We start from the raw sequence: 11,618 nt of genomic DNA on the forward strand, positions 1-11,618 counted from the left end.
GGTAGTTTGGTATTTCTTGGTGTTTGTTGGTAGCCTATTTGTTGGTATTTATTTGGTGTTTGTTGATATTTGTTGATGTTTGTTAGAATTTGTTGTTGTTTGTTGTTGTTGTTTGTTAGGACAGTGTGCAAGCACCTTCAGATCTTTCTGACCCATCTGTTTTTATCTGCACCTGACTGTTATGGTTCACCCAGTCTGGGCCACATGTGACGTAGAACTAGCCCACTGATTTGGCCCAGATGTGGCTCTGATCCGGCCCAGATGTTATCGCTCTCTCTCTCATGATAATATTTAGTTTCACTCAAAACGGCCTTTTTTTGTCAGGAAGCTGTTGAGCAACAGGATGCAGTGCTGATCTTTGTTCCAGCGCTGTGTACACATGTGTCTGTTGCACCGTTCCCCTGTTCAGAGATGCCATCTGATAGGATCACTGATAAAGGGTAAAGCTAATGTTTATTAGTTAAAATACACAAATATAATAATATTACTGAATTGAACACTGAGTATTGATGAGTTAGCCATGGTGACTTTCTATACTAATTCAGAAACCCATCAGCACATAGTCATGATTCTATGTGCTACTGAAGCAATATGAGTGATGACTGCAAGAAGAGATAAACAATTACAAGATGATGAAGAGCAGATGTCACTCAGACATGTCAGGCGCGTTGACCACAGACCTCAGTAATGACCCCGAGGCAGGAGAATGTTTTGTTTTTTTGGAGCTCATACTGCTCTTGGAGCTCTTTTAGGTTGCCAGGGGGAGAGAGAGAGAGAGAGAGAGAAGAGAGAGAGAGAGAGAGAGAAGTGAGAGGGAGAGAGAGAGAGAGGAAGAAAGAGGCATTCCACTACCCTGGTGGAGCAGTGGTGTGCGACTTCTCACAGAATGTGGTAATTCTTCACGGTCATAAATCAAGACTGATCCCACACACCAACATACAATACACACACTCGCACACACTCCCACTCACATACACACACACAATACACACACACACACTCCCACTCTCTCTCACACACACACATACAGACACACACACACACACTCCCACTCACACATGCATGCATGCAGACCCACTGTCTTGCACTTCAGAGCTATGCTAAGTTCACGAGTAAACCTGATTAAACCTGCACTGTTGTTTAATGCTCTGACTCTAAGAGAAAGAGGACTTCCATTATGTTACATCCCAAAACTGGGGCTCGCTTGGCATTTGGGGAAAAAAAATGGAGTTTACTGCATCTGAAACCAATTGATGTGTAGCTGAGATGTTGTTGGTCACACCCACCAGAAGCTGAAAACAGTTGGTGACAACAACCACAAGAGATTGAGTAAATCAACATAAGTGTCTCAGTTATAATTACAGAATGCCATTGCTGCCATGAAAGAATCTTCAGGATGATCATTTCACTCCGTGTTCTAAAGCAATTTAAGCAAAATGGAAGTTCTGTCACTTCATTCTAATTATGATGGATGACGTACTGAGCAACTGCTTGCATTGTGAACAGCTGCTAAAATATTGAAGTAAGAGTCACAATCCATCCATTTCAAGTTCAAATTTTAATAACATTGTGAAACATTTTTGAAAGCCTAACAAGGATATGCAGCATTACATCAGCATGAAACAATCAGTTGACCAATGGGATATCTACTGTATCACATGACTTAAAAAAACATCCCATTTACTTATCCCTAGCCATTCATTCAGCCCATAAACAAAAGGTTTCCTAGCCAATGTTGCATAATAGCCTTTCTCCCCACCCATCCCACTCAGTCAGAATTCAGAAGAGTTCTGTGTTCCAGCGCATTCTGGAACATCTGGGAACAGTACAGTCCAAGAGATCTGACTGAATTCCCTCCTAAATTGCAGAAAGCTTCAGTACACACGACAGCAGTAAGCCTGGACTAGGGGTGAGACGCTGAGTGGCAACACGCAAACACAAAGCCCGCTACAGTGTGTGTGTGTGTGTGTGTGTGCGTGTGAGTGTCAGGAAAACAAAAACACAATGCTTCCGATACAGTGTTTTTGTGTTAATAACCTACATGCTAAATTCCAAAAAATGGTTTCCACCCAACAGGACCCACAGTCCAGCCAAACCAAGTCAGATCTTTCCTATTGTTTGTCCAAGAAAAAATAAAAATAGTGAATTATTTTGGACATCTATTCCAGAAGCCACTGCTTGCAGCCCACCCACAGGGAATGGTGGCTACTGAAGAGGGCTCAAACAGTGGATCTTCCTTCCAACATGAGTTACTTAGAGACCCACAGGGAGGACTGCAGGTGAATGGGACCCGAATTTGAGAGGCGTGATGCATGTGTGCTTATAGGAGGCCAGGTGGTATTGGTCAGTGTTTGAGTCACGGGCCTTTAAAACACCATAGCTGGACCAGTCCAGTGTTTATAAACACACACAGTCACACACACACACACACACACACACACACACACGTAACAAATACACAAACACAGACACACACAACCAAATATGAAATACAAATGCTGCTGTTAAAATGATCAGTTGTACAAACTTAAACACTCATACACAAAGCCACATGCGCAGGAAGTGGGCTACTGCTATCAGTTTTGCCAGTCTGGAAAACTCACACACACACACATCATTCACACAAACACACACACACACACACACACACAGGCACACACACACACACACACACACACACACACATACACTCATCGTCCAGTTTTCCAGCAGGTTAAATTAGCGTCTCTTCTCCACCAGCTTCCTTCTCACATAGACAGATAAAGAGAGCTGCAGTGTTTTGCTAACAGCCTGCCAGAGCAATCCAAGCCCAGATAAAAGTGTGGGTGCTAGGCCACAGCTCCAGTAAGGGTGTAGGGGCTCCTTAATAGGGGTCTTCATGTTGTCCTTCAGCACCTCGGCATCTGGCGGAGGTCTCCGGAACACTCTTGAAGACAGACGGACAGTCAGTCACTCACTCACTTACTCATTCACTCAGTTAGTTGCTCACTCATGCATTCACACAAACTCTCACTCACTTACTCACTCACTCAGAATACACTCTCAGTCACTCACTCATTCATTCACTCACTCACTCAGTGACTCACTCACAGAAGGCGTTCAGAGCGTTGGGTCCACAAAGTCTTGCTTGGTGAATCCTTTCTGTAAAAGACAAGAGCACAGAGACACACTCAGATGGAAGGGTGCGACCAGTCTGGAATTCTGAAAAGCGAGTGACACGCTTTTGAAATGTAGCCAAAATTCCAAAGCGGCCTCTGTTCACATTCGAGCCAGAGTTTGCATTTGCAAATGCATGAGTATCGATCCAGTCCACCCATATTACATTAAGTCTGCTGTGGTTCCTTCAGTCTCACTTACAATATCCATGCTTTAGAATAAGTGAGGATCACACACAGGAGGTAGTGACATGAGCCCCACCATCACCTATATTCATTAATTAATTCAATTCATTCATTCATCAATTTGTTAATTAATTAGTTCATTTATTATTCAATTCATTCACTCACTCATTCATTCATCCATCAATCCATTTATTTGTGTATTCATTCAACAGTCCAACTGTTAAACATAGCAAACATAGTGTATCTCTTTATGGGCATGACTCCAGAAGATATTAAAGTTGAACTTTAACATCATGTCTACATTTATGCTACATTTCATTTGGGCTGTTGTTAGCATCTTGCTCTACCAGTTACCCTGCAGGAGCACAGCACTGTATGTTATAACATCAGATCCATTCTATTCTCTCTAGCTGACCTGGGCCACCTTGGATGAATACAATATATTCACCCAGCAGAGCTATGTAAGATATGCATGTCATGCAGCATTTCTGGCGGGACTGTGTTTGTGTGTGTGTGTGTGAGTGTGTGTGTGTGTGTGTGTGTGTGTGTGTGTGTGTGTGTGTGTGTGTGTGTGTGTTGACTGAAGTATTGACAGTCTGAAACGTCAGGAGTTTGTTGGTTAAATCACAGTGGAGTTGCTGATAGCTGGTGTGATAACTGTGGACAGACACAAAGATGGATATCGGTCTTCATTACACACACACATGGCATCTGACCCCATCGCTTCAGCACACAACAACGCATCTCACAGAGGCACTGACAGATTTCACAGAGGCAACGTAACCCGCTTCAAATATCTACTGCTGAAAACAAAAGCAAGCAGTGTCTACAATACTACAAAGTCAAGACCCAGGCTGTTTCTCAAAGTCGAGGATCCTCAAGGATTCGTGCATGGTAGAACTGAGCTCTGCCGAGTCAAATTTCTCAAAGTCGAGGCACAGCTTCTTCTTAGCATTCGGAAAACACACAATAGAATAGACTAGCGAGTGTGCAGGAAGCTGCAGGTGAGTGTTATTGAAAATCAGGCCTCCTGCTCGCTTCTTTTTTGAAAAACAATGCACCATTGTCATTCTCCCATGTCAATAAATGAAATTATACATGTTTGATTAATTTGCCAAAATAAAGCACAGAGCAGCAACCATTAAGAAAAATCGTAAAGAGAAAAGTGTACTATTTAGCTCGCAATCACTCCTATTGGAAAAGGTTTAAATACCCTTCCCTGCCTTCTTTACATTATTATGGTGTAAGAGTTCAAAGTTGTCAAAATTAACTGAACCCTTAATTTAATAATATAAAATATTTAATTTAGGCTACTTTACATAGTGACAATAAGACAATGTTTACATTTAAATACGAAGTCAACTGCCTTGTTTAGTACAGATTTTAAATCCTCCATAAATGTGCGCACAGGATTGTGGGTGTCCCGAGCACGCAGAGGACACACACACATTTATCTTCGAAAATTTGGCAAAGCAAAGGACTTCGGCCTTGGTAGAATTTGGTAGACTTTGATGGATGCTTGACATTGGAACAGCACTTCGGTGGGACTTGATCATGTAACATCCTTCAAATAGCAGCCTTGAAGGATCCCACCTTGACTCTGAGAAACAGCCCACGTAACCAGAAACAGCATAAACAGTACCTATGGGAACACGAGGGAACTACAGGCACATGACATGTAGCTATCGCTCTTCCACAATGTTTTTTTTCTCCTTATATGGAATGAATGTACTTTTTAAATGATTCTATATTTGATGTATTTACTTTATTTTAATCATTATCTGTCCTTTTTTACTTCTATCAAAAGCACACTGAATTGCCTCTGTATATGAAAAGTGCTATACAAATCAACTTGCATTGTCTACAATTACATGACTTGCTAGCATAATAGCATATGCAACAACTCCAGCATACTGTAATCATTGACGAATGCAGCATCTCTAACTGCCCTGCTGAAAAAAAACAGCCTGAGCAGCTTAAGGTGGTTTGATGGTGGACCAGCTTGTTAACCAGCTTGTGTGACCACCCTATGATGGTTGACCAGCTAAACCAGCAAAACTCTTGTGAAAACATCCCTTCAGCTGGTTTACCCAGCTGACGATGGTAATTCAGCTTGTTTTGCTTGTCGTACCACCTCAAGCTGGTCATTTTACCTGGTGTTGCTGGTCTTACTGTTCATTGCTGGTTTAACTGGCCATGCCAGCTTATGTTGATCATTCTAGAAAGATAACATGACCATCTTACACCAACAATGTCAGGCTTGGCAGGCTGGTTACCAGCATGACGGTCTTACACCAACTGTATCCCACATGATAGGCTGGTCACACCAGCATGATGGTCTCAGCATGATCACCTCAGATGGAGCATGTCCACCTGGTGGCCCAACCAGCTACAGCAGCAAGAGCAAGAAGAAAACCAGCAAAGACCAGCTAAAACCATCTGAAACTAGCTTCCAGCATAAGCTGGTTTCTAGCTATTTCTTTCAGCAGGGTATTGTAACATACACAACAACTACCATATGATAGCCATATGGCAGTCTCCTGATTATAGAGTTGGTCAAGAGGAATACAAAACTGTACACACAGAAATGATCCCACAGGAAGTTCACGTGCAGGACACATTAGCCAGCGTAATATAATATAAGACCCAGTAAAGACAAAGAAATGGTAGTTTTTTAGTGAAGTCAGTGGGTTGAGTCTTTCCCTTGAGCTAATGTTTATCTTGTGGTTGTGACTCAGGACGCAGAGCCACATGGACAAAGAATGTGTAACGTGTAGCCTACGACCCTCTGGTGTTTGGGAAATGCTGTGGCACCACATTGTTGACACACAGCTAAACACTGCATCTGACATGTGTGTTGGAATTACAACACTGCCCAGTAAGGCACGAGTAGCTGACTGAGAGAAAAAGAGCGAAAGATAGAGGGAGGGAGGGAGGCAGAGAGAGAGGTAGAAAGAGAAAGGAAGAAAGGGAGAGAAAGAAGAGAGAAGAGGAAAAAGAGAAAGAAAAAAGAAAGAGAGAAGAGAGAGAGAAGAGGAGGAAGAGTGAGAGAAAAGAGAGAGTGGGAGAAGAAAAGAAAGAGGGATATTTACTGTCACTCTGAATCACCAACGCCCACTTCTCCACCCAGTCTACCAAGGCATCTCTGCCAGGCGTGTGTGTGTGTGTGTGTGTGTGTGTGTGTGTGTGTGTGTGTGTGTGTGTGTGTGTGTGTGTGTGTGTGTGTGTATGTGTCTGTGGACAGAGCCTGAGACAGATAAAGACCAGACCTGAGATAATAATTAACTAGCTCAGAGTCAGTGTTTGTGCAGGTCTAACGCAAACATGGGCTGATGCTTGTAGCAGCGCCAGGGCCTCTGGAAAGGCGTTTACCATGCAGAGGGCTGCTGTGATAGCAACATGACCAACTCCCTGATTCTAAAAAGGACCTTTTAGAGATTTCTCTCTTTTCTGTCATTTCTCTGAACTGCCTCTCGCCTTATCATCTCTGATAGTCTCCTGTGTTTATCCTCCAAGTGAACCAACATATGATGGATGAAATGATACCTGCAAAACTTCAGGGCCACACAGTGATCAAAGGCATATTAATCCACCCCCATAATATGTATTACTCCATTAATATCATAGCAGGAGTAACATCCTACACTAGTGCTGCCATATGTCCCAAAGGGGACGGCTGTGGACTCCTAGATCTGGTCACACACAAACATACACACAAACACACACACACACACACCAACAAACTCCTGACGTTTCAGACTGTCAATACTTCAGTCAACACACACACACACACACACACACACACACGCATACACACAATCACAGACACACTAACACACACGCACGCACGCACACACACACACACACACACACACACACACACACACACACACACACACACACACACACACACACACACACACAAACACACACACACACACACACACATACCTGCTGTACCCAGGAGGCCTAGTCTGATCACTATGCTTCAGGGGGGTATTCCAAGTATGTGGTTTAGTGGCAACCCTGGGTAAGTTAACTCAGAGTAAGTGGTAAACCTCCTAATAGAAGAGCTGTATGGCTTCATTCTCCTTACAAAACAATGCCATAGGGCTCTTGTTGTAAGAGGTTTACACTTACTCTGAGTTAACTTACCCAGGTTTGTCACAAAACCACGTACTTGGAATACCCCCCTGGGGGGTATTCCAGAAAGCAGGTTTACTGGCTTAACTGGGTATGTTAACCCAGAGTTAGCGGTAAACCTGGGATTTCAGTTCCAGAAAGCTCAAAAATGATCAGGCTATGTAAGTAACTATGGTAACATAGGCTCTGAACTGAACTGGGTATGTAAACCCAGAGTAAACGATAAACCTGGGATTTCAGTTCCAGAAAGCTCAAAAATGATCAGGCTATGTAAGTAACTATGGTAACATAGGCTCTGAACTTAACCTGGTAGGGGGTAGGTTTTGTTCAGGTTATGTTCAATTATGTTCGGTTATTTCAGTGCATGTTCAATCAGGCCACTATTTTTACACTGGTCACACAATGGCGTTTCATTTTGACGAAGGTCCGATTGACAAAGAAGCACAAAATAATGTAATTTTCATCCGTGCAATTCACCGGGCGATAAGACCACGACATCACATGATAGCCTATCCATTCTTTTCCAAACGAGTTTTTCAAGAGCGCTAAAGTTTTTCAGCTGAATCCTAATATAGGCTACTTGAAAAGCATTCTCCATCCCTACATTACGCATGGTGGATTAGAATAGAATAAAATAAATCTTTAATGTAGGCTAGGTAGCCTACACCATAGTGGACATTTGTGTTTGGCTCACCAGACAGATGGACAAACAACATCTCAGACACATTGAAGATATAATTAAAACAAGTACAGTACAAAAAAGGGGAAACATAGCCTATAGAAAATGAATAAATAAGTTTAAATATAGCTGTACAGCTCAGTTGGGTATGCATGTTGTCACTAAGTTTGGTTAAGAATGCTGATGGCATTTGGGATAAAATATTTTTTAATAGGCTACACACGCTCTCCGACTGGGAGTTTTGTAGTGTTGGAAACGCAGAGCATATCGGGCAAGATGTCGGTCGGTGCGTAAAGTTTGCCTTGCGCTTAAAAGCAGTTCCCAAGCAACTTCATTCATTTTCCTGGACACAAACCCACGAGGATCATTAAAGTGTAGTTTCACCAACTGGCAGGTCAGCATCACTTATTACATTTTCCAAATGTGCACCGAATGTGTCCAATACCATGCCTTCCTCGACATTCACCCTTCCGATGATGGAGCTTAAAAGTTTAACTTGGCCCACAGCTGCAGGACCCGCGTTAAAATAGAAAATTACATTTGGGATTCTCAAAGAATTCTATGGCCCAATCAATCTGTTACAACTAGGCTAGTTTAAGAAAGCATCTTTCAAAGCAGTCAATACAATACGTGATGTCCAGTAAATTATTTAATTGTTCTTTTGTCTTTAAATAGGCTATCTATAATTGTTTATCTCACCTGTTTATAATCCTTGTGCAGTTTGGAATACTGGAACATGTTTGAGAGCACAGTGGAGGCAGCCTTGGCAGCCTTCAGCTTCCCAGGGCTGGGGACACATCACACACATGAACAGTTCACAACACCATCAACAATAACACAACAATAACAACAGCTAGTGCAAAGAGCAAAATAGCAAACAGCACAACAAAAAATGCACAACACTAACACAGTCAATAATGTTAACAGTTAATAAAAAGAACTCAATTAAAATCATCACAGACAACATTATTAACATTAAAAATTGCCATTTAACAACACAAGAAATTAAAGTATGAAAGTAATATGGATGATGCACGGGATCATAGTTTTTTTTTTAGGACCGTTTTTTTTATGAAATACAGGAACGTTTTATGGAGTAGGTAACACTGATAAGATCTGATGTTAGATTGGAATAAAATAGAGATGGGGTGGGTGATGTCCCACGTAGTGTCCTGCCCATACACTATGTAAACAATGGTCTGTTTATAAATAACTGTCAGTAAGTAAACATCTGCTAGTCATTTAGTATAATGGCACATTCACTCCAGCTGTTGACTGACCAAAGGAAAAGTTACTAATCCATATTCACTAATAGTTAACATGGGTGGTTGTTACAGCTCAAGAAGTTGTAACACAAGCACATACAAATTCTACGATACCTGAATGCTGACGAGGAAGATGACGAAAAAGATTACCAAGGAAAGAAAGAAAGAAATATAATAACAGAAGAAAGAAAGAAAGAAAGAAAGAAAGAAAGAAAGAAAGAAAGAAAGAAGATACAAGAAATACACCTAAAGAAGAGTACCTATTGTCGTGGGAGGTCTTGATGGCCACCAGTTTGGGCAGTCCTCCGAAGAAGGTGATGTCCCGGGCAGCCAGCGAGCTGCCGGCCACCAGGTTGTTGAGCGTGCCGCAGATGTTCACCACCACCTCACCAGACGGCTGCTTCTGGTGCCCGTCGCTTGGCAACTTAGTCACCAGGATGTTCACCACCTTAGTGGCTGCCGGGGTCAAGAAGAAAGAGTGAGTGAGTGTGTATGTGTACTGTATGTGTGTGTGTGTGTGTGTGTGTGTGTGTGTGTGTTGTGTGTTTGTGTGTATCTGCGTGTGTGTGTGTGTGTGTTGTGTGTTTGTGTGTGTGTGTATGTATCTGCGTGTGTGTGTTGTGTGTTTGTGTGTGAGTGCGTGTGTGTGTGTATCTGCGTGTGTGTGTGTGTGTTTGTGTGTATCTGCATGTGTGTGTGTGTGTTTATGTGTATCTGCGTGTGTGTGTTGTGGGTTTGTGTGTATCTGTGTGTTGTGTGTTTGTGTGTATCTGCGTGTGTGTGTGTTGTGGGTTTTTGTGTATCTGTGTGTTGTGTGTTTGTGTGTGTGTTCCCTCACCCATGTCGTCCTTGTTGCGGCCATGGCGGGACAGGTTCCTCAGTAGCCCTGTAAGGGAGCGCAGCTCCACGTCACTCTGGGTCCTCAGCTGGTCCAGCACCACCGGCAGCAAACGTTCCTGCTCCAGAGCCACTCGACTCAACACAGATGCCCACTGCACACCAGAGAGACAGGGGTCAGTGAGTGTGTGTGTGTGTGTGTGTGTGTGTGTGTGTGTGTGTGTGTGTGTGTGTGTGTGTGTGGATGTGTGTGTGTCCGGCACCACTGGCAGCAAACGTTCCTGCTCCAGAGCCACTCGACTCAACACAGATGCCCACTGCACACCAGAGAGATAGGGGTCAGTGAGTGTGTGTGTGTGTGTGTGTGTGTGTGTGTGTGTGTGTGGATGTGTGTGTGTCCGGCACCACTGGCAGCAAACGTTCCTGCTCCAGAGCCACTCGACTCAACACAGATGCCCACTGCACACCAGAGAGACAGGGGTCAGTGAGTGTGTGTGTGTGTGTGTGTGTGTGTGTGTGTGTGTGTGTGGATGTGTGTGTGTCCGGCACCACTGGCAGCAAACGTTCCTGCTCCAGAGCCACTCGACTCAACACAGACGCCCACTGCACACCAGAGAGACAGGGGTCAGTGAGTGTGTGTGTGTGTGTGTGTGTGTGTGTGTGTGTGTGTGTGGATGTGTGTGTGTCCGCACCACTGGCAGCAAACGTTCCTGCTCCAGAGCCACTCGACTCAACACAGATGCCCACTGCACACCAGAGAGACAGGGGTCAGTGAGTGTGTGTGTGTGTGTGTGTGTGTGTGTGTGTGTGTGTGTGTGTGTGTGTGTGTGTGTGTGTGTGTGTGTGTGTGTGGTAAAAAAGCCTCTCTTTCTCTCTTCATTTCTCTCCCTGTCTTTGTGCAGCTGCATCTGATGCACACCTAATACAGCATGGCACTATTAGGAACCCATGGTTTAGTGCTGCGGTTCCGTACCCGGCTGTCTCCGGCGGTGACGTTCTGTAGGGCTCCGGCAGCGGCCTCCCTGGTGGCAGCGTTGTTCTCACAGGCCTGCAGGACGCGGCTGTACAGCCCCAACACTAGGGGGTGCCACAGCCACTCTGCCCCTTTGGGCTGTCTGGCCACTTCCGACAGAGTGGACAACTCCTGGTTCTTCTGCTGGGACACACACACAGACACACACACACACACACACACACACACACACACACACACACAAACACACACTCGTTAATCTATTTGACCTTCCTGCGATGATCTCTTTGACCCTCCTATGTTGACCTCCTTCTTGCACACTTTGACCTTGTGGTTATGGCGACCAAATTATTAGGCCTTTGCTATGCTGCTATCTGCCA

General features: G+C 43.9%; 1 protein-coding gene across 1 annotated transcript in view; it reads right to left on the bottom strand.

The window, feature by feature from the left end:
- Positions 1–1,539: 1,539 nt before the first annotated feature.
- pkp3b (plakophilin 3b) overlaps positions 1,540–11,618 on the bottom strand; it is a 60,078-nt gene continuing 49,999 nt past the window's right edge. The window contains exons 11-16 of the mRNA XM_048232187.1: positions 11,239–11,418; positions 10,267–10,420; positions 9,689–9,884; positions 8,863–8,950; positions 3,091–3,141; positions 1,540–2,926 (exon numbers count right to left, since the gene is read on the bottom strand). Coding sequence (XP_048088144.1) covers positions 3,100–3,141; positions 8,863–8,950; positions 9,689–9,884; positions 10,267–10,420; positions 11,239–11,418 — 660 coding nt within the window. The 3' untranslated portion in view covers positions 1,540–2,926; positions 3,091–3,099. The remainder of the gene's footprint in view (positions 2,927–3,090; positions 3,142–8,862; positions 8,951–9,688; positions 9,885–10,266; positions 10,421–11,238; positions 11,419–11,618) is intronic.

Source organism: Alosa alosa, chromosome 21 (genome assembly GCF_017589495.1).
Source record: "Alosa alosa isolate M-15738 ecotype Scorff River chromosome 21, AALO_Geno_1.1, whole genome shotgun sequence".
Taxonomy (NCBI): Eukaryota; Metazoa; Chordata; class Actinopteri; order Clupeiformes; family Clupeidae; genus Alosa; species Alosa alosa.